The 23,536-nt window shown below is 43.9% G+C and overlaps 1 protein-coding gene across 6 annotated transcripts; it reads left to right on the forward strand.

Moving 5' to 3' along the window:
• The first annotated feature begins 243 nt into the window (after positions 1–243).
• Positions 244–23,032, forward strand: ELK4 (ETS transcription factor ELK4). 6 transcript variants are annotated; one of them, XM_075521509.1, is made up of 7 exons: positions 244–495; positions 6,733–6,886; positions 8,342–8,554; positions 9,249–9,464; positions 10,891–11,814; positions 12,980–13,096; positions 14,627–23,032. In XM_075521509.1, exons 4-7 carry the CDS (start codon positions 9,258–9,260, stop codon positions 14,723–14,725), a joined length of 1,347 nt encoding a protein of 448 aa, XP_075377624.1. In that variant the 5' UTR covers positions 244–495; positions 6,733–6,886; positions 8,342–8,554; positions 9,249–9,257; the 3' UTR covers positions 14,726–23,032. The 6 variants fall into 6 exon arrangements, with proteins under 6 accessions (XP_075377624.1, XP_075377620.1, XP_075377621.1 ...); XM_075521505.1 differs by having other exon boundaries at positions 8,342–8,550; XM_075521506.1 differs by having other exon boundaries at positions 6,733–6,859; positions 8,342–8,550.
• The last annotated feature ends 504 nt before the right edge of the window (positions 23,033–23,536 follow it).

Below are 23,536 nucleotides of genomic sequence, written 5' to 3' on the forward strand. Positions count from 1 at the left end.
GGGGCCGCCTGCGCCGAGCCGGGGGGGGGGGCCGGCGGCGGGGCCGGGCCGGGCCGCGGGCACATGGCTGCGAGCGGCCCCGTGGCTGCGGGCGGCCCGGCGGGCGCTAGGCCCCGCGGACTACGCTCCCCAGCGGGCTTTGCGAGCGGTGGGCGGGCACCGCCGCCCCATTGGTCGGCGGCGCCCCCGGGCCGCGCGGGGATTGGCGGCCGCGCGCGGGCGCCCCGCGCCCCTGCGGGGCCGTGGGCGGAAGTGTGGGGTACGGCGGCCGCGGAGGCTCGGCGGCGGAGGGACTGGCGCTCCGCGTCCCGCCATGTAACGCGCCGCCGCCGCTGCCCTTCGCTGCTCGCCTGGCTCCTCCCGCCCGGGATGGGGGCCCGGCGCCCGGCCCGCCGGGGGGGCGCCCGGCCATGAAGGGCGGCGGGGGAGCCGCTCCCAGCACCTGCCCGCCGCGAGGGGACCGCGACGCCCGGGGACCGGCGGGGCTCCTCCTCGGTGAGTGGGGGTGGCCCGGCCCGCCCGCGGCGGCCGGGCACAGCGGGGCGGCTTCCGGGCCGGGAGCGAACGGGCTCCGTCCTGCGCGGGGGAGGGACCGGAGGGGACCCTGCGGGGGCTGAGGAGGCCCGGGGCGGGGGCCGCAGCCGGGGCCGGCGGTCTCTGAGGGGATCGGAGCGGAGGGGGCTGAGGGCAGCGCCGGGAGCCGCCGCCTCGGGGGCTGCTGCTGGCGGCGGGGCCGGGCCGGGGCTGCGGGTAGGTGGGTGGGTGGGTGGGTGGGCGTGCGTGGGGGTCGGTCTGCCTGCCTGCCTGCCTGCCTGCGGGGTTCGCCCGTGTCAGGAAGCCGGGAAACGAAAGCGACGGCTCTGAAGGGCGGCAGCCCGCCTCGGGACTTCGGTCTGCGGGGCGCCCCGGGGCCCTTCCCCGCCGCCGGTCCCGCGCTCCGCGCTGGGGAAGGCAGGGAGGGAGAGGGAGGGAGAAGCCGTCCCTGCGCCCGTCGCCGTGTCCGCGGCTTCGTGGCTTGGTCCTGGGTCCGAGCAGGCGAGCGGTGCTCCGGGGTCTGCCGGCGGTGTTCCCTTCGTGCTGATCCCGCTCGGTGCGGACTGACGGGCCCCGCTCGCTGAGGGGAGCTGGGAGCGGGAGGCTGGGAGCGAGCGGTTGGGTTTCTTTTTTTTTTTTTTTTTCTCTTCCTGGCTCTGCTACTATTTTTTTTTTTTTTTTTAATACTTGTGTACTCATCTCTTTGTGAAATGGGTGGATGCCTACCCACATCAATAAGTGAGTCCACGGAGAAAGTATGCAAATACACACTGTTACGCTTTTATTTGTATGCACATATACATACACACACGCACATACGTGGACGTGTGTATTACTTCCACAATACCTCATTTTCACAGGCAAACTTCTGATAATCCCCATTGCTCTGCTGCCTGTACGTGGGGGAAATCCAGAGTTCTGGCTTCCGCGGTGTCGTTTTTAAGTAGCAGCCCCTGAGAAATACAGGAATCGCTTTGTAGGCGAGCGCTCTGTTCAGTGGGTGCAGCATCTAGTCATTAGCATTTCTTTATCTTCATCATGTTCAGAACAAACACGATCCCTGCACCAGGCACAGCCTGCCTGACAAAGCTGCGTGTTCGTGATTTTTGTCGGCCTGTTTATTTTTAGGGTCTTAGCGCCTGTTTGTAGGGAATAGTTGTTCCATCGTCATAGCAACCAGGCTGAGTGTATTATAAACATTATTAAAGGAAACCTTTTCCATCTTCAATGAGACTTCCTTTTCATAATAAAGTTAGGATCAACGTAAAATATTTAGCCTTTTGTTGGGGGTTTGCTCCATAGCGTGGTGCGGAGACCTGACCCCTTACTCTTAAACAAGGATGCTTTCACCTGCAGCAGACGCATTGCGCCTGTTGAAGCTAATTTAATCCGCTGTTGGTAAACATCCCCCTCAGCCCATTGTGGTGGCAGATAAGGAGGAAGCAAGTGTAATCTACTTAAAGAGGAGCTTCCACGGAAATAAGTATTTTTATGGCTTACTCGGAAACAATCACATGGGTGTCAGAAACCAACCAAGTAACTGATCAAAGGCATTTCATGTTTGAAGTTTACCGTTCTCTCTGTTTGTCCTAAACCTTCCTGTGTTCTCTTCGGTCTCTTATCCTATAAAAGGAGATGTAGAAAAGGGAGACTTTTCATCAAAGTACGGTAAAGCTGGGAAATGAGGTCTGCTGTCCGTAAAACCGGCTACGCTGGGGTGTCAGGCATCCTTAGCCAGGGATGGAGGGTCAGACGGATGGCAGCAACTGGGGAAGTACGTGGACTGTGCTTTGAAGTCCCCCTTCTTGGCCGTGTTCAAACAAGTTAAAACATTTTTAAGCGTCAGGGTGTGCTAGTCAAAACCATATTAAATAACACAGCGGGCACCATTGTCTCTGTATCAAGATTTAAAAAAAAAAAAAAAACAAAACCCAAAACCAAACCAAAAAGCTGTTTGGCTCATCTACCAACTTGAGTCTTCAGCCATAAGTATGATGAAAATCCTGATGCCGCTATTCTCCCTCGTGGCTTGTTTTCTATTGCTTTTTTGCTGGTACAGAAAGGTTTTCTCGGACATCTGAAAGGTGGAGAATACTAGAAAATACTTACTTAGAAAAGGAAATACTAATTTCTCAGATAGGAGTTAAGAAGCTGAAGCAAGTTGTTCCTAAAACCCCAAATATTTGCTAACACCTTAATTTCATCTCAAGTAACTTGATTTTTGAGCCAAGAACCCAAAATTTATTGCAGCGTTTGTTTTAAGTAAATACAACTGTCAAACTTGGAGTGGGATTAGGCAATGAAAACTCGGGAGCAGCTCTTATCATGAGGACATCCTCCAGCATTTCCTTCCGAGGAGCTTCCTGCCTTGATAACCACAGCTTCTCTTCCAGAACGAGCTGATTGTCCTGACTGGTTTGGAACCAACGGTGCAGTGAATGCCAGGGCCAAGGGGAAGACAAGAATTTATTGGAGTCCAGGGTGTGGTTTTTTTTTTTCCTTATTCTTACCTGATTTTAGTATTAGAGATGGTATAATTTGATTACTGCTTGGAAAGCTGCCAGAGCTTGGAATTTTTTAGTAGCGGTGTTGCAGATGTCGAAGTCTGCATCTCTGGTTTAATTTTTTTGTAAATAGTAACTTTATTTTACATGTACAACAGGCTTTTTGACTGGTAATTCACCTGTCTTCGGGCAGTAAGCTAACAAAACAAGTGATAGTGAGAGGAGTAGTTAAAGGACTTTTACAATGCTCTGTGTGTTCTGGAAAAGGACTAAATGCCCTTAGACGCTTCCCACCGTGTGGAATATGTCAACAGCTAGATAGGAGCACCCTGAAGGGGCTGGGTTTTGGACGGTGGGTTTCTTAGGTGCTGGGCAGCAGGCTCTTTCTAAATGGAATCAAAATGGATAAAATCCTAAAAGTACTAGTTCAGGTGAATCACGGTCTCAGGAGCTTGAAAATATTTTATGAAAGGCTTATTAGTAATGGGATATTTTAAGTGCTGTGCTAATGAAATTGTTGCTTGGTTATGTGTTGATAACCACTTAATTAGAGACTTCATCAGCAGTGTTCCAGCTCTTTGTCCCTTTACTAAAATAAAAGGAATAGGGCAGCCATTTTTTAATGTATTCAGTTGGCTGGACAAAGACACTGAACAACCTGGTCTCACTTTGAAGTTAACCCTGTTTTGAACAAGAAGTTGGGCCTGTGACCTCCAAAAATCTCCTTCAACCCAAGTTACTCTGTTGTTTATTTTCCTGGAACAGCTATCTAAGGCCTTGTGTCCACAGGAATGTTGCACAATGTAGCAGGAGTTATTGTCTACAAATTCCTGCCGTTCATGCACCATGGCCATCTTAAACTATTAAGAAACCACGGGAATAGTTTTGTGCAGTGAAGTCTTAACAGTTCGGCTTTGCCGCGCCTGTGTGGAGTGCGCCTGTGTTGTCTGCACAGCGAGTCCGGCTTTCCTGGAATTGTGTGAAGACTTAATTTGCTCACCTGCTGGCCCGCTGAACGGCTGACTTGCATCATTACACCTGAGGTCCCCAAGACCATCTCTAAGTTACTGTTGCTGCCTTTTTGGGGTTTTTTTTTTTGAAACAAAGTGTTTGTGATCTGAAAAGAGGTTTCTGTGTCGCCCTATGTGTTTACCTCTGCTCTGTGCTGCTTCTGAAGTCATCTTTTGAGGTGTCACTTCCGTGTAAATACCTGGACAGCTGTAACTGTGCCATTTAAATACGATTTTGTCCTCGCTGTGTAACATCCGTGTGACATCCTTTCTTTCCTTTGCACCATCCTTTGTTTCTGGGTGGGTTCTGACAAGGCTGTAGACCTGACTGCTTTATTCAGTCCATCTGGAGAAGTCATCAGGCTGCAGATGCTTCTAAGAGGCTTTTGGAACAAATTGAGGTGAAAGATTACTTGAGCTGTTCTTGGTGTTGAGTCAAAGCACAGGAAATCTGCCAGAAGACCTTGAAGACGGGGGTTAGGGCAGACCCCCCCACCCCGGTCCTGCCTCTGCTCCCTTCTCAGGGCCTGGCTGGCCGCTGCCTTGCTGGGACATCGTGAGGTATCCCTCTCCTTTTTGAGCACGAAGGGACAAACATTTGAGTTTGGTTTGCAATAGTAAGTATAGCTGCTGGCCACGGGAGAGATTACCATATGCCGCTTCCTAAACTGTTCCTCCTGCCTGCGATGCCACCCAGTGATTGCGCACGCTCCTTCCACAGAAGATGCAAAGCCTTGAGGCTCTGTAATCAAACGGGGTGCGTGGAGCACGTTGTGGCACTGATGCATGAGGAGAAGTCTCCGGAAAAGATACGTATCTCGTGTCCTGGCTTTTTTGTAAACTCGAGGCTTTTTAAAGTCAAGGCCTCGAACAAAGCTACAGCAACCTCAAACGAAGCTGCAGCAACATGAGAAAGCTCAAGTTTGCAGTGCTTGTATTTAGAGTACTGCAGCCAAATTCTGTCAGCTACTCAGTATACTTCAAGGGTCATCCGTAGGCGTCAGAGAAGATCTCAAGACAATAATAGTGCTCTATTTTAGCATACTCATTACAAAGTGTAACTGCCCTCTGCCTCTAGCAACTATTTTTTCCTCGTACTCAAATGGTGCAGAAGTGGAAGGGCCCTCATCATAAGCAGCAGTATTGCCTCTCTGCCTAATTCCCTCATTGTCTTTTCAAATGAGACCTTTTTCTTTCTCCGTGGACTCTTACAAGGAAAATAACCTTCAGCAAAAAGATGGTTTGCAGTGGCGTGCTTGTAATTATTGGTGTATTCATCTTGAAGAAAAAGCAATCAAACTACTAAGCTTTTTATGCTGACAGGGAGCTGTGCGAGGAGATTGATGCCTTCTTGTGAAAGGAGACATGGTTTTGAAAGAAGTTGAAATGCTGTTTACAAATCATGAGAGAAGTAACATCTCACCATTGTTAGCGTAGAGTAGGAGTGGGACAGCGGGTTCCTGTCCTTGTCCTGATTTCTTTAGTTTCTCTAACTAATGGGCCTGTAACATCTCTGAAGAGTGTGGGTTTTGCTGTATGTCTGAATAAAAAGGACAAGAGGATGTTCTGAATTCTTTCCAGTCAATGCAGGAGGGGGACGCTTTTGAGAACGTGGCCCTGAAAATGGCTATGGTGTGGTCGGGAGCCTCTGTAACAGCTGGTCCCCCCATGCCAGGGCAGCTGAAGACGTTCTGCAAAACGCGGATAGCACAAGGGGCTTGAACCGCTGCGCAGTCCCTGTGGTTGCAAGGTAAGGGCTCATGAAAGGCGTCAGCGCCTGCTGCCCCAGGTGCTGAAGAAGGAGGAACCTTTTTAACATGTTAGTCGGCTCCTCTTAAACAAAGAGAAGTGTTCATCTCGCCTGTACTGGTTTTCATTTTGCATCTTGTGTGATGTTTTTTATCCTGCTTTTTCCTGAAGAAGCAACAGTTCTTTGATGCATTCTTATGCAGTATCAAAGCAACTTTAATAAAGAAGTTAAATTAGATGTCTTGATTCATAATACAACATTGTCTCCCGTATGCACATTATACTTTCCCAGTTACCGCTTACTCCTGGACTCTGAAGGGGCAAGATCCGCCTGTGATCCCCATTGCTTTGACCAATTTGGAGGGTTATTTCTGTCCTTCGCTTTGTATATAATCTTCAGAAAACCTCTGTACTCCCAGTTGCGTTGCGGTATCTCTCTATTGTTTCCCATAGATGTGCCCAATAAATACTTAATAAAGAGGGACATTCATTCTCTCATATGCGATATAACCTATCCGTTAACAATTCCAAAGTGCTCTCTGCTCCTGTTCTACAGCAGCCAAGGAGTAAGTCAAACTTCTCCACCCTGTTGTTAATGTGTCTACCGTAAGACTTTTTAAAGTAGAGGGTGCTGAGGACATGCAGTGTATCCTCCAAGTGATGGAAGGAATCACGACAACCCCAAAGCCTGTAAACGCCAGAAACATCAGTAGTAACTTGATCAATCTAACACTCCAGTACAGTCTGCAACTCTGCGCCGAGGAGAAGGATCCTTCCAGCCGGAAAGCTGCAGCATTTGGGATTTAGGCAGCATGAACTCTTTTTTTTTTTTTTTTTTTAATTATTTTGGTAAATGCTCCTCAGAACAACATAGCTCATCACTGGGAAAGGTGATTTTTTTTTTTTAAAAAATCTTGTATCTTCTATCATTTCAGTCACTCCATGCTTACTCTGTATTGCTGAACTTTGTGCTGTCAGAGTGCTGGGCTGTCGGCATTGTGCGTCTCCAACTCGATTCAAAACCAGCCGTGACCTCGGCAATAATGCTTGACTGCAGTAGAGGTTGGTGAGCTTTGAGATAATGGCAAGGTACTTCTTACTGAAGGGAAGCAGCCCATTGAAATAATGGCATTTAAATTCTGGGATGAAATCTGCATAGATTTTTAGGAGGAGAAAAAAAAAGCCTTTGCCGCTCTGAAATTCTGCTGCTAATCTAATTTCTACGTGATTGCCTCCCATTGCATCAGTCAGCGCTATTTGGTGCAGTGCTGCTTATGGGTTTTGAAAGTGCTGTAGATAAATGTAGCGTGGGAATAATCACTCAACTTCATTTTCCTGCTCTTTCTCTGTTAACACATATCACTAGTATTGACAGCTCTGCAGAATGGTAGAATCAAGTCCTTATGTCTACACAACACCCCATGCATGTGCATCATCCTGACAGGATAATGAGGCTCCGCTTGTGATGCTCTGCAGCGTGCACGTCCTCTGCGTTGCCAGTAGGCAGATATGAAGTGTTATTGGCAAATGTGACTACGAGTCAGAGGAGAAGTCCTGGAAGAGTTTTAACGCGGTTGCCTGGCCCCGAGTTCCCGTATGCTTCAGCTGGCGTGCCACGGTGCAGTGTGGGAAGAGTCTCAAAGCACAGCGTTGAGCAGCTGATATTTTCTTAAGAGTACCGAGCTGTTAATTTGGGCAAGCATGGAGTTGTATGCATGCAGTAATTAACAAGGAAAGCACCTTAGGCCAGCATAACAGGGTGGTGTGGGTGTCCTTCATTTTGAGATTGTTCCTTGTAATTGCAGCAATTTAACTGACTTGATCAATGTAACATCCCTGTGTAGTCATGTAAGCGTGCCATTAAGCAGGTCTTCTTAAAAACAGGTTAAATGCAGTGGGCTGTGCCCAAAAAAGTACCTGCCCTAGGGCACCTTATTTCAATAAGAATGTGTAGTCCTGTGTAAACTGTCAGCAGTAATCCTTTTACAGGGCTGACTAAATTCTGAAGCTCTGACATGTAGACCGTTCTCTTCCTTATATAGGGCTGGATAAGTGCTGGGCAGTAATGAGATTGGAATAAAAGGCTTTGGTAACAAAGATGAACTGGCAGTCCCGACTGAATCTTAAACTTATCCCTGCATATACACGGACTTCAAACAATATGGGCGTGAGTCCTGCTTGCTGCAGTTGGACTTGATGCTTCTGTTTTGGAGCTTCTGCTTGTGAATAGCATTTAGTTGCTTGGGCTGCAGATTCACCCAGATGGAAACCCCTGTACTCTTTAGGTTTGCCTTTATTGCGGTTTAGCCATGTGTGGGGAAAAAATTATCTAGTGGTTATGCATATCAAAACACTTTTAGTGTAATTCATCACGATGGTTCTTATTCCAGAGTGGCTGGGTTTGTTTTTATTTCATTGGAAGAAGTTTAAGCTGCATTAATAGAAGCCGTTCTGTTCTGGAATAAGAGAATCTGTATGGGATACTGAATTAATATAATTTTATCTGGTTTAATTAATAATATATCTTATACTTTCCTTGTGCAGACAGGATTATTAGCGTTCTGCCTAAAAATATCTGTGGAAGTACTGTTTCATGTGGTCAGATATGGTCAAGGAAAAACATCATCTCTACTGCCTTGTCTGTCCTTGATGAATTTCTACATCGCCAGTTTTAGTGCTAGAAAACCTTGCTGGAAGTGCGTGAATCGACTGACAGATACTAGTCCTAGAAAATCTCAGCATAAATGACTGATGTAGGTAAGACATGGGAGGAATCCAGAGAAAAGCAAAGGCAGCATTTGAAATTGTTCTACTTAACTTTCTTGTTTACTTCCTTAGAAAAGACAGGGATGAAATTTGGAAAAGAAAGGAGATTTGAAAGAGAGGAGGCTGGGGGTTGATTGAGAGGGCTGCTTGCAAAGAGGCAGTAGAAATGTGAACTGAAGGAAAATGGAGTTGTTCTGCACTGTGGCATCTTCAGGTAACTGAAGCAGTTACTTGATCTGCTCTCTGTTTTCTTAAAGATACCGAGGTTGGGGGTGGCTGCAGGTAAGGAAAGGAGGGGGCGAGTGGGTGGTTTGACTTTTTTTACCTGGGTGCACCTGAGCTGTTTCTCATAAAGCAGTACAAGTCAGAGTGGGTGAACGTAGAACAACTTAGAAACATTTTTTTTGGATAGTGACTCATTGCAACTTACCCAAAGTGACCTGATTTAGTTAAATGAGGCTAAATATAACCCATGTGAAAAGTACTGACATGTGGGAGGAGACGACAGCAGTTGGCGCTCAGCCTCTCTGTTCTGCAGGGAACATCTTTCACGACTGGTGACTAATAATTTTTACTCTTGCTGGCTTTGGAAATAACATCTCTGCTCCATTACCCCCTTCTAGGGAGACGAAGAAAATGTGCTGTTCCTAATCTGTTGCCTCTTATCTGCCTTTCTGAATTTCAGCTTACTGCTATGGACAGTGCTATCACCCTGTGGCAGTTCCTCCTCCAACTCCTCCAAGAGCCTCAGAACAAGAATATCATCTGTTGGACCTCCAACGACGGGGAGTTCAAACTGCTGCAGGCAGAGGAGGTGGCCAGACTCTGGGGAATCCGCAAGAACAAGCCCAGTATGAACTATGATAAACTCAGCCGTGCTCTCAGATACTATTATGTGAAGGTAACAAAGTCCGTAAATCCACCTCAAATCCTTATCCATCTTACCAGCTTCTGCCTAATGAGCTTTGTTTCCTTTTTCATTCTCTTCAAGGGGATAGGTGTCACTTCTGTCTCCCAGACTTAAGCAAGGTGTACTAGTTTACGTTTAGAGGGTTTTTTTTTCCTTTCGTTTATCATTGTGCTGCATTTCCTCCCCAGTGGTTATTTTATAAGGTTCTAGATAGCTTTGTGCAAAATATTACCTTCTTTGATTTATGTCTGCGCTAGTATGAATTTGTCTGAATACTAATCCCCTTTCCAAAAATGTGCGCCCTTGCGAGGGTTAAAATCCTCAACACTCCAGTTTAAGCAACCAAATGATTATGATGATTGAGATGGTGAATATTGCACCACCTTGAGATCTTTTCTGCAATTGTCTCTACGAAGGGGCTATCAAAGTAAGGATTTGCAGTGAAGCAGCCCGAAGTATTTGTCTTTTTCTCCTTGTATTCAGACTTTCACCTCTAATGTGGTCAGTGAGTTTAGTCCAGCAGAGTAAGATGCTTCTCTTGTTTAGCTAATGCCTTCTAATAACTTGCAAGAGTCTTTCATTAGTGCACAGGTAGTGTCAAAAAGCTGAACTAGAACCACAGTGTGGGAGTCTTACCTTCGTTTCAATAAGCCATTTATCCCACAACTGTTATTGTGTGGGTGTAGGAGATAAAAAATAAAACACAGTTTCTGAGGAGCGTGTCGGTTTGTAGCAGGTGGCATGTCGCTTGGAGCTTATTACTGGGTAGCACAAATCTGACTTTGTACTGAGAAGTCTCAGTAGTAATAACTGTACGATAAATAAGAATCTTCTTAGGTCCAAATTGTGTGTGGCATTTCACTTAGGAGCAAAACAAGTTTGACATACGCTATTTTGTGGTATTGAAATAGCTGATTAGCCTACATTCTGCTGGCTAGTTCAGCTACTTATTTTCTTTTATTATCATCTTATTAAGAATAAAGGTGGTTTGATTTGAAGTATTAGCTCTCAATTCTGCAAACCTGTAAGCTTTAATTCTGCAGGTTCTCCTGTTAGATTATACTTACTGTACCCAGGTCAGTGATCTTTGATGGGGTAATGGGCATTTTTTTGTTTCTTAGCTGATCTCTTAAAATATGTTAAACAGAATTGCTTGGCAGTGTTAAGGCTGTTGTTAGCATATTTAATGTCAGGTTAAGCTCACCTGTTTTAGTGTTTTGTCTGCGAGCTCTGGAAATGATACTTTGGGAGCATAATTGAATTGCAAGAATGCAGTGCGTTTGTAAAAAAAGAAAAAAGAAACAATTTTTGATGAAACATTACAGCCTATCTAATTCCTCAGTCTATTTTAGGCAGCATTTGTAGGAAAAAAATTAATCTGAGGAAGGTCTAAATATATTTATCTTCTTACCCACAGAATATCATTAAGAAAGTGAATGGTAAGAAGTTTGTGTACAAGTTTGTTTCTTATCCGGAGATTTTAAATATGGATCCACTTGTTGTGGGCCGTATAGAAGGAGACCCTGAAATGACTGGTTTTGCGGAAGTTAGCAGTGCTCCAAAGGATGTGGAAAACTGTGGGAAGGAGAAGTCTCAGTCATGTGCTAAATCCTCCAGCCGCAATGACTATATCCACTCAGGCTTGTACTCCTCTTTTACTCTGAACTCCCTGAACTCTTCCAGCGTAAAACTCTTCAGGTCCATCAAGATTGAGAATCCAGCTGAGAAACTGACAGAGAAGAAACCCGCTCAGGATCCAACACCCTCTGTCATCAAGTTTGTCACCATGCCCTCCAAAAAGCCTTCATCTGTCCCCCTGGTCTCTACCCCTTCAGCGGTCTCTGCCACTTCCACTGCTTCTGCCACTTCGACCGCATCCTCTCTTCCCATGGGATCGGAAGAAACTCTCCAGACCTTGGAGACGCTTGTTCTACCCAAGTTAACTGTCCCTGAAGCTCCAGCACCTTTGCCAAACTTAACCACCAGCTTCACCCCAACTCCACCCATATCCTCAGTTTCTCCCACTCTGCAAGTTCCTTCCACACCCCCGTCGCCGCCCCTGAGCTCTAATCCTGACCTGGACATTGACACGGACATAGAGTCCGTGGCTTCTCAGCAGCTGGAGCAGGCTCAGAGCCTTCAGCACCAATCCCCAGAGCCCAAAGAGCAGGATTCATCTGTGCTGGAGAAGGAATTTGCCAATCACCTCTCCAGATCTAAAAAACCCAAAGGGCTGGAGTTGGCTCCTACTCTTGTCATTACAGGCAGCGATCCAAGTCCACTGGGGATTCTGAGTCCTTCTCTCCCAACTGCTTCTCTTACTCCAGCACTTTTCTCTCAGGTAACCTAATTCCCTTCCTGTTTTTTTTTTTTTTTTAGTAACAATAGTGGTTATGTTATATTTTAAAACAGTAAGGGAAGGCAAGTGGAAAATGAATAGTCAGTAGATTGTATTTGGAGTTCTGAAAGTCAGGATGTCACTTCCATTTTTCTTATAAAACAGAAACTTTATTCATAATCAGTATTAGCTTCCACCCCAAAGTGTGCCCAAGTGGTGTGTCAGCTGCACACATCTGCACGGTGTTAGCATGTGAAGGCAAAACCCAAACCAGCAGGATCCTTTGTAATTCTTGCCAGGGGGATACTGAATTATTTCAAAACCCCTAAACCTTGCCCTTATCCTTCAGGCTGATTCTGAAAATGCTTTAAAAATAGAGAACCACGGAGGTGTCTGTGTAGCAGCTTTCTTTTGCTTGATTTAGTAGCCGTTTACTTAAGACCAGAGTATTGTGACTTAACAGCCATAAGAATGGCTGCTTAATTTGGTCGTTATCTTTGTGTGGGAAAGGAAAGCTTTTATGCCTCATGGAAAATTTGGAAGAAAACTGAATCCAACTAGGCTGTTAAATTGTTCTGTATATATTTAATCTCTTTCCTGTAATAAATTGGAATTAGAATGAAACTGTTGGGAAACTGCTGATTGAAAACTGAAATGGCTGAAGACAGGAAAAAAAACCAAGTGCAGTTGCTCTTTTGGCACCCTTTGAAGTGTTTGGCCAGTGAACCTGGAACACCCAGAATATTCAGAAGCTGGATGTAAATGTCTTTTGTTGTGGCTTACGTTGTCAGTGTTGCCCAGACCGTGCGTGTGCCCACCGTCTGCTATTCTTAAATTCGTGGACTGAGTTTTCCGAAGTCACTCGCGGGTGCTGTGTACTGAATTGCAGGAGGAGCCGATTTGCTGTAGGTTACGGCAGGATTTGGCAGCTGTCGGGAAAAGAGGGCCAATTGCTCAGCAAGGGGAGGGAGAGCCGGATGACTGCTGCTGCTGTTGTGGGGTTTGGAGGGAGGAGAAGGAGGCGGGAGGAGGGAACGGGAGTTCCTGAAATTTGGACCCAGCCCTCTGCAGCTGTAGGAGCTGCGATTATTGCGGCTGGATTTACATATGCTATGCGTTACTCGCAGTGCAGGTTTCACCCAGCTGACTATCTTCTTGTGTTTTGCAGACTCCCATCTTGCTGACCCCAAGTCCCTTGCTCTCCAGTATTCACTTCTGGAGTACGCTAAGCCCAGTTGCTCCTCTCAGTCCTGCAAGGTTGCAAGGTGCTAATACACTCTTTCAGGTAAGTTCCAGCAAGTTTAGCCAATCTCTCCCTTTGAGCCACGCTTGTCAGTGCCTTCCTCAGAAGACCTGCAGGGATCAGTTAGCCCAAATGTTGGATGTAGAAACAAAATAGCGATCTTTCTGTTTTCTATCCCCTAGCTTAGCTTTTGTGAGTGTTTAATTTTAGTGTTTACCCAGTTTTATGTAAGTATATTGTAAATGTTGGCATTTCAGAAATGTTTTAAATGAATAGCAGTCTGTGCTGTAGTTAGATACGTTTTTTTTTTTTTTAGGTCTGTTCTTCCTGTAAAACTTGCCTGCCTGTAACTTTACTGGTTGAGCTTTTCCTGGAAATTGAATTTTGCTACTCTATTGGTTGTTTTAATCGTTTGTTAGCAGTCTCTTCTGTTGAAAGACGTACCACATCTGTTGCCTGAGTGTGCTTAGGCAAAGGGTAAAATTTAACTAGTTGTCTTTTGGGTTTATATCTGTCATCTCCATGGAGATGAAGGAAGTAGCTTATATGTACTGTGAGGATAGGGAATAAATGAGTAGGTCTGCAAATGCATTGGACATTTTCTCTATAAATAGCTGATAATTAACTGAGGAACAATTTAGACCATGGTTTCCCAACAACCTGTTTTAAAGTCACTTATTAGTTTAGGACATAGGCAGTGCTCAGTGCAGAGGTTACAGACTGGGTCCTCCTGGTGACACTGGTTATAATGGCCAGATTGGTGCAGTCTGATGCAGGGGCGTTTAAAAAGTAAATTACCTGGGGGAAGCCAAAAAGGTTCTTTGAAAGTTTGGGGTGGGGTTTTTTTTTTGTTGTGTTTTGGGGTTGGTTGGTTGGTTGGTGTGGTGGGTTGTTTGTTTTTTTTTTTTTTTTTGTTTTTTTTTTTTTTTTTTTCTGGGAGAGCTTCTACATGCACAGCTATGAGAGTGTCCTGGTGCCAGCTGGGATAGAGTTAATTTTCTTCCTAGTAGCTGGTATAGTGCTGTGTTTGGGATTTAGTATGAGAGTTAGATGAGCAGTATTATTGATACCACACTGATGGTTTAGTTGTTGCTGAGCAGTGCTTATACTGGTCAAGGGCTTTTCAGCTTCCCAGGCTCTGCCAGGTGCACAAGAAGCTGGGAGGGGGCACAGCCAAACTGCCCAAAGGGACATTCCATCCCATACGCCATCATGCTCCATATAGAAACTGGGGGAGTTGGCCGGGGAGCAGTGACCGCTGCTCGGGGACGGGCTGGGCATCGGTCAGTGGGTGGCGAGCAATTGCATTGTGCATTACTTGTTTTGTACATTCTTTTATCATTATTATTATTATTTTCTCTTCCTTTGCTGTCCTATTAAACTGTCTTTATCTCAACCCACGGGTTTTACTTTTTTTTCCGATTCTCTCCCCAGTCCCACCGGGGGCGGGTGGGGGGGGGTGTGAGCAAGCGGCTGTGTGGTGCTTAGTTGCTGACTGGGTTTAAACCACGACAGAGAGGAACAGTAAATTAAAATGGCCTCTTCTCTAATAATTTTTGTTTTGTCTCTCAGTTTCCATCAGTGCTGAACAGTCATGGCCCATTTACTCTGTCTGGACTGGATGGACCCTCTACCCCCGGCCCATTTTCCCCTGATCTACAGAAGACATAGCACATGAACTCATGGAAAGGACGTATTGGCAAGCAAGGGAAAGATGTGACACTTATATTTAACCATGTTTTTTAAATGAGCAATTTATAATTCCACGGATATTATCAACAATCATAGTTTTTGCCATTCCCAAATAAAATGCCTTTTTTGCAAAATTCCCTTTTTTTGAAGACCCAGGTTGGGAATGTATATGCAAACGCCTTAATAGGAGCTGAAGCTCCAGTCTCTTCTCTTCCCTCCTTGGTTTGGAAGACTTCACTATGGTTAAAGGGAGTTCCGGTTGGTGTTGCAGTAACTGAGTCTGCACTGATTGCAGTAAACGGTATCAGAGAAGTCTTTTCTCTGTGACTCTTGGAAAAACCCTCTGTTCTGCTTCCTGTGCTTGGCAAGAAGAAATCTAATCATGATCGAAGCTGGCATTCCAGGAAATGCTTGGGAAAGGGGTGTGTGCATCAGCTTTGCCTTGGGGCCTGATAACTTCTGCAGCAACAAAAGAGCCCGCGTCTTTTCTGCTGTAAAAACATCTTGTCTTTTTGCAGGGAGAAATTTTCAAGGACTATTCAATGATTGTGTTACTGAAATACGGACAATTTTTGAATGGCATTGTACACCAACAGTCCAGCCCCTCGGAGAAGTGGTCTGGCTAGCTTCTGGATGCTTCCCTGCCCTTCCTTTGGTGAGGAGGCAAGGTCTGGAGACGAATGGTGGGATTAGTTCCTTTCAGTTCTCAGAAAGTTCGAATGCTGAAGTCCAAACATTTCTTGTGCCAGAGACCTGTTACAAAGCCTGTAATCTCACTGCTAGAAGATTAGCAGGATGGTGGATTTTACATGAGGTTTTGAGGGTGTGTCTGCATTTGGGGAGGTTGCTGCCTGATGCTAGAGTTTCAGACCCAAACAGTGGGTGAGAACACTAACGTCTGAGCATTAACGTTACTGCTCTTTTCCCACAGTTGAAGTGGAGAAGCTCCTCTTCTACCAGCTCTTATCTCAAGTTTTGCTTTAGATCTATTGCTTTTTTTTATTTGAGGAAGCACTCAGACCCAAAATAAGTTAGGCTCAGTGTGTACAGCTAGCTGAGAGGGGTACCACGGCATATCAACCTTATTGTAAATTTGCGCTTGCATTGCTTTTCTTGGCGGCCATGTGTGTATGGATTAATACAAGATTAGTTTCCAGAGCCATTTGAAACACTGAAGAAATGAAATTTGTAGTTAGATTTTTACATCTCAGGAGGCCTTTTAAGAGAACGGAGGAATGAAAGAAGAGAGACTCTCCTCTCGCAGCCCCTCAGAGACTGGATGTCTTGGTCTGTTGGTGCTGGGCGGTGTGCCCTTCCGCTTTGGGCATCTGATGTCAGGCAGCAACTTCTGTTTGCTACTGTGTACATTGAGTTGGTGACATAAGATAATCTCCGTAAAATGCCCACTAGAAAAAAGATGGAGACCATCTCTATCCTTTGGCATCCTCGCTGGCCGTCTTCAAAGTTTTAATGAGCAGAGGAAGATTGTACCTTTACAGCAAGAGGAGCTGACAGCGTACGCTGTATATATCGCACCTGTCTTATGGATAAGTGGTGAACTCGAGCTTTCCAGAGTTTTCCTTTTGCCACTTCTGCAGACTCTGAATTCACTTTAAAGCGTATGACAATACCCAAGACTTAATTTACTGCAGTGACGTTATCTTTCTATATTCTAGCATTGAAATATGTAAACCACTTAGTATGTTCCTGACATGACACCCGAGATAGGTGGGTGTAATGGAGTTGCTTTTTGGGCATTGTTCATCCAGAAAAGTCCCCTGCCCGGTGGGAGATGGGAGAAAAGCGTATAGTATGCCTGTCTTTAGGTGGAGATAGCAGGGAGTGAGCTCATGTAGTGAACTGTCTTCCTGTTACGTCAGAGGCATAATACTGCTTCGCATTTTAGACATCAGCAGATGCAGGATAAAGTTCCTGTGCCAGCAGCTCTTAAAATGACAATGTGCAATATTGACCTTTTTTTTTTTTTTTTTTAAATGCAGAAAGTAAACTGCGGATCATAATTAAGAGCAGGCATCTGGAATTTTCTGGTTTGCATGATGGCTTATGAGTCTGCTCTAGAAAATATATATAGCTATATATAAATAGCAGCACTTTTAATGGTTGTTTTAGGTTGGCCAATTTTATGCCCACCAAGTGTGTGGACTTGAGAGCAACATTGCAGGCTAGGATTAGAATTTAAAAATAATTAATGAGCACTAAAGACTTGCAATTTAATTGCTTCCCTTTCCTTGTCCCCTATGGAGAAAAGCCAAGTTTATTTGTTTAAAAGTTGTGTATGTGCACACATGCACTTAATTTTTTGTAAACTGTATCACTTTCAGCATAGGTATGCAAGAGAACCAAATGCTAAGATAGCTTGTCAGTTGTGCTTGGCCTAGTTTCATGCTCTTCTCCAAGTCGCCTTGTAAGATTGCACTGCCGTAGCTGGTCGACGAGAGACGCGTTCACCTTCGGGAATACCTTCTTCGGAGAAAGTCAGCATGAAAATGCAGCCTGTGTGTGTTGGTTTCAATCTGGTAATACCCAACTTCCTGACAGATAGCACCGAGAAGATGATTGCTGTTGCTTCTTAAGCACCTGCCTAGGAAACTACAAGTCCCATATAGGATTATAATCTCAGGAGGCAGTTGGGAAAGCAAGTTGACAGGGGAGGGGAGGTGGGAGAGGAGAGGCTTGCTCACCTTTTCTCCATGACAACTTTCAGGTCACTTAAGGTAATATTATCTTGTATATATGCTGCCTCATTAAACACACATTTACTAACAAGTATATAACTGCCAGCTTTTTTGGATCACATTCCTGACAGAGCACAGTGTCGCTGTGACTTCTTGGAGCTTGGTTATGTGAATCGCTGGTACTTCTACTAGCTCACTTCAGGAGCAGTTTGCAGCTCGTTGCAACTTGTTTTTAATTTAGTGTAGGGAAGGTGGGGGTTAATATAGGCTCTCTTTTAATTATCATGTTAGCAGTCTGTAATATGGGTATAGTACCGTGTTGGTTTAAAAAAAATAATAATGCAGCATTACAGAAACATTTTAGTACATTACAGTTCATGTTGCTGAAGTAGCCATGGTATTGTTGAATGCTTGATAATATTTGCATCGGTTAATTCATAGATGGTGGTAGAATTAGACTGGATGAGCGTGGAAGCTGAACATCTGTCCTGCTTCTGGAAATCTCTTTTACATGTCACTGCTGCTGTGTAATAGTACTGCAGAGTTTAAAAGCTTGCACTGCTGTTGCTGCGTGTGCTATGTCTGGCTTTTCTTGAGATCCTGAACTGTCAGGATGCCACTAGCAACACGCGCTGCTAGCAGAAACAATCCATGGAAAGCAGAAACGTGTTAATAATACCCTATGGTTGTAGAACCATACTTGTTCTGTCTTACCTGTTTTCAGAGGATGTGATCCTAGTGATGAGGGTGATGGAGGAAAGTGTTTATTTTTTTTCTTAACAGTAGCTTGAGTCTAGATCCTTGTTTCAGAAATTGGTCTTCAGCAGTGACAGCTGAATGTAATTCCTATGCACTGTCTTTGGCACGTTCAAGTTGCATTTTGCAGTAGGTCAGGAAGTGATAAAATTCCTTGAATTTGAGAATTTATTGTTTTAACTTAGAGCATCCTAAGGCTTCAGTATCCATGCAATCTTTGGTGTAACGGAGCGTGCATTATACTATGAAAGGCTTTGGCTGTTCAGTGGTTTGCTTGGGATAACTTCTCCCTCTGATGCGTTTTCAAACCTCAGATATCTAGCAAATAGATACTTCTTGGTTTTTATAGCGTTCATTTTAACCACAGGGAAGGCTGCTTATGTGCACGTCTTCCTTTACGCAGCTTTTCAGAATGCAGTGAGACGCATTAATGTCAGATTCCCTCATGACTTCCAACTTTCATGCGAGAACTTCTGCAGGTTGAGATCGGATGAAAGAGCTAGCCTAGCGCATTGGTGCAGTTTCTCAGGTGAGCACAGGCGCAGAGTTCTGATCCACTTCTGTAGCATTTTTCTAGTGCTGAGGTCAGAACCTACAGTTCTGACAGTCTGTTGGCTACCCATGGTTTATTCATATATCTTTTAGTTACCTTTTGCTACTGTTTTATAGCATTTTTGTATGTACTCATGTTTTACTATACAATTTAACCTCTTCCATTTTTAATGCATATTTGTTTACAAGACACATCTCAGTGTTGTATCAAGAGGCTATCTTGGTATTGTCAGCTATGAAAATAAACTACATCAGTAGTTAAGGAACATTGTCAAAGTTGACAGGTATTTTAAAACTTGATGTTTGAGCTTTGGGTGTCCATAACAATTTTGTTCTGTTGCGTTCCTTAGTTCTCCTGTGTAAGAAATACACGTACCTTCTGGCCTCTGAGGTCCTGGGTATGGATGGTTTCTTTTGTCTTAATAATCACGGAGCATGGTATTGCAAACAAACAGCCCAAGCCCCACGGGATCTTGCACTCGGCAGATAAGTTGAAAATCCATTAGAATTGCAGTCATGTTGCTTAGAGGCTGTTCGGGATGTTTTAATAAGGTATAGTATGTCTTGCCTAAACAGCAATTTTTATGGTTTGATTTGAATTTAATTAAACAGTAATTGGCAATGGCTGCTGTTCAGTCTGAACAGTATTAGCAAATCTGCTTAATGTGGAAGCCTTTGGCTATTACCATCAAGTTGAGTGGTGGTTAATATGTGACATGCTAAAGTTGATCTGCTGAAATCGGAGGCTGTCAGATGAAGATTAAAAAATCAAATGCAGTGACAGTTGTTTTACACAGTCCTTCGGGGCTATTACTGCAAAAGGCTTTGTCTTGGATCAACATCTGTGGACACGGCTCTCCTCCTTGTTTGAGCGAGTCGTATTGATTATGTAGGAGCCCTTTTTGTAAAAACTGATTCTGGACAGAGAAGAATTTTTGAAAATAGAACCAGATCTTTTCTCCGTAGCCTGCTTTTAGTCATAAGGATATAATATAGGAGCTACAAAGCCGCAGTAATGGCAGTGCTGCCATATTTCTGCTATCCGTGTTTATCATCAACAGACCTTCTGTTGAAATTTCCTGGTTGTCTTGGTGCCATCTAAAGCAGAAAGGTTAAGCTTTGGTTTTGGGTGTCTAGTGGATCTTGAACTGAGGAATATTATTCTTGCCTTTGTACAAAGGCCAAACAAACATAAGGGAGAATATGTTCGCTGCAGAACGTTGATTCTTTTTGGAGGATGCAGCTTTGCTGACCGTAACCATGCTTTGCAAAAAAAAAAATGACCTGCAAGGTAAGAAAGCTGGGCAGGGCCCAGTGTTTCTTCTTGAATGTGTATGCTAATGTATTTCCCTTTCAGGACAGCACGATGTCCGCTTCGTATAAATTATTTTACAAAAAAAAGTACAACTGACTAGAATTTATTTTTGTTTACCCCCTCCCAAAGAAGACGACTTTAACTGTGGAGCTATTCCAGACATCTGCTAAAAAGCATACTTTGAGAGCTGAAAACTTGTTTTTAGATGCATCGTTTAACTGGGACTGGAATAGCTCTCTTCGTGTGCACGTACGCGTGTACACGTGCTCGCTGCCAGGGAGGACGTGTGTCCGTTACGTAGTCTGGCTTCCAGATTTGTATCAATAGCTCTTACCGTGCACACTCAAAGCAAATACTGCACTATGCAGTTGCCACTTTTAAATGTTTTGCACACGCTAGTGAGGTTTTTCAGGGCTTTTTTTTTTTTTTTTTTAAGGACTCAAATCAGTTATACCATGGTGTGGACTAATTAGTTGCCAAAGGTTATTTTAAAATGCATCTTTGACGTTGTTGTATGCCACATCTTCTTAAAAAAAAAAAAAAAAAAAAGTGTCTTAAATGTGTCTTTGAATAGTTTTATGTTCATGGAACAAAAGTTTGGACTTCTTTTTTACTTAAAACACTTGCTTCTCTGTTGAGACCATGTGTTGCAGAAGGTTTTCATCTCAAAGTAGGGTTTTTGGCAGGGGGTGTAAGAGGATAATTACGAACCTTCGGAAAACAGGGGTCCTTTAATGGAGACACTGAATGATCTGTAAGCAGCGCGGCAAGGAGAGGGGAGGAGAGGTTGGAAGGCGTTGTGTTCGGAGCCCACGTCAGTCCTTGAGCAGTACATGCAGCAGTGCTGTACTAATAACTGGAAGCTGTTGTTTTTGATTTTTTTTTTGTTTTGTTTGGGGTTATTTTTTTTTCTTTTTTTGAACACAGGAAGGCTTTGAGGATGGCCTCTGCATGGTTCCTAGTGTGTGCTGTGTGCTGGGGGCGGGGGGGTTACAATACCTGGGTTTGCTCTAGGCTCCTTGAGATGTGTTGTGTTTTTTTTGGCTAGCATGTCTTAAATCTTCAGGCTTTGAAACTGCTTTATAGAATTGTGTTGACTTTTTGTTCTGCTGTTGTTCAGTTGCACAGAGTTTTATATATATGATGTACTAGTTTTAACGTTAATTCTCTGTGAACAGGGTTGAGATTATTCATTGTAGTTTAAAAAAAAAAAAAAAGTTGTATTCTAAAACTCCCTTTTAAAAATCTTGTTTGTATTCTGTTGCAGTGTTACCAGATGGCCTTATGTACGTCACAGTGTTTTGTGATAAGTACAGTAGCACATTTAATGCTTATCTCCCCCCGCTCTGTTTTTATAGCTGAGAAGTATATTCTTAATAATAGAGATGAATAAATGGGAAAATTTCAGCAACATGTATGGTAAGGATAGTGGTTGTCTCCTCTAATGTATATTAGGACAGCTGGAATTAATCTGGGACTGAAACGACTCTGAATAGGGAGCGTTAACCAGCATGAGACTTTGTCTTGGGAATTCTGAGAATCTTTGTGCGAGCCGATGGCAGATTTGAATCATATGCCAGAAGCTTGTAAATCAGAATAGATCTGTTGGCTTCACTGCAACTGGTCTAACTTACACTGGCTGAGAACCTGGTCCTTGCAGCTTTTTGTCTACGGCTCAGACAGAGTCAGGGGAGGGAAGTTTAAGTTCAATTTTAGAGAACTTAAGCAACCTAATCGGCTGCGGTAAGGTGTGACAGTTGTTCTGTTTATTCTTAAAGTGCATCTCTGTTTTGGAAAGTGACTTTCTGATGCCTTTAGTGTTTATTCCTCGATTGAAATTTTAGGTTAATCTGGGTTCTTTGCAAATGGGCCAGATGATGTCTGCAGCGTGTTTTATACTACAGCAGCTCTGCCATCTCTGCTTGGGGCAGACTGAGCACAGTCACCTCGGTTACCGTACTCTTTAACTCTGGAACGGATTCCGTTTTACTTTCCTGTAATTTTAGTAGAACCATCAGGGGTTAAAAATTACATTGAAAGCAGCAGAGATAACGTTTTCAGTTACTCTTTCCAGAACAGAATTGCATTTTTTTATATCTATCTATCTCTCTATATATATATATACAGTACCAAGTCAAGAGACAAAGCGAGTTAATGTTGTAGTGAGTGTCTGACTTCCTACACTGGAGACTTTTTCTAGACACGGTCTTTTAGAGACAGCTGTAATCTTACACCGCTTTGGTGCTCTCGTTACAGTTGGGTAAACTTGCCTGGGAGAGAATAGCTTCTCAGTCTAACTTTTTTTGAAAATAATACCTTATAATAAGAGTATCTTAATGCCATTGTGTTTAAAAAAAAAAAAAAAATGCTGGTATGTAATGCAAGTACATAAATAGCCAAAGTTTTCAGTAATTGTTCAGTGTTACTAAATTTGCTTTTATTTAACCTTCCGAGATAACACATTAGGAAGACCTTCGGCATGTTGATATCACATTGAAAAAAAGTCTGATCAACTTGATTAATAGCAGATACGCAGTTATTTGAACACATTTCAGGTTTGAATACAATTTGGAGGCAAAGATCTAAGATGCAAAACTTACTTTGGAGGAAGCGCACTGTAATGACACTTCAAAGTAACAAATGCTGCTTTTAAAGAGTGGCGTTTTTGGCAGTTGTTATTCAAACATAATGAAGGTCTTTCCTGAGAAATCAGGTGACTTTTCTATTGCTTCAGTTTTTGTGCAAAAAAAAAAATTCAATGTATTGCAATCTTTTTTAAAAATGGGGTGGGAATAGTTAAAGAAAACTATTTTATGTAAGAACTGACAGAGGGATTTGCTTTGTATAATGCAAGCTGGCTTTAAAAAAGCATTGTAGCAAATTATTCAAGTCAATCATATGTTAATAGTTATGTGCAACCAGACATGCAAAACAATTGTATTTTTTTAAATAAATATTTTTAACAAAGTTTCTGAGCTTTTGGCTGGTTTTTTCAGTAGAGGAAATGGAAAGTTACAGCTGCAGGGCAGCTCGCTCTGTGATAATGAGGGAGTTCATCAGACCTTGAGCTAACTAACTTGTCCCTTCACAGCAGCACAGGCGCTCTCGCATCTTGCTTGGATGGAGACGGAGACGGAGTTGCTGCTGCTAGCTCAGTCTTTTTGCCAGATCAGGTACCATTCTCTTCTGGTGAACATTTCCTTTGGTGAGTAGCACCGTTCTATATATAGTGCTGACAGCAAAGCGGAGATTTGAATTAAGTACGCTTTTAACAAAAGAAATGCAATAGCATTTCATAATAGCTACGTATCATCAATCTGCAAGGACATATAAGATACTTTTTTTAAATAGCTGACAGTCCCTGGTGTAATACATACGTAATCTGAGTAGACTTCTTTCAAAATAAACTCCCTCATTGTATTGTTTCATGCTCATTTCCTCTGTACGGGGATGGAGAGAATGCTGTCATGG

This window comes from Mycteria americana, chromosome 20 (genome assembly GCF_035582795.1).
Source record: "Mycteria americana isolate JAX WOST 10 ecotype Jacksonville Zoo and Gardens chromosome 20, USCA_MyAme_1.0, whole genome shotgun sequence".
Classification (NCBI taxonomy): Eukaryota; Metazoa; Chordata; class Aves; order Ciconiiformes; family Ciconiidae; genus Mycteria; species Mycteria americana.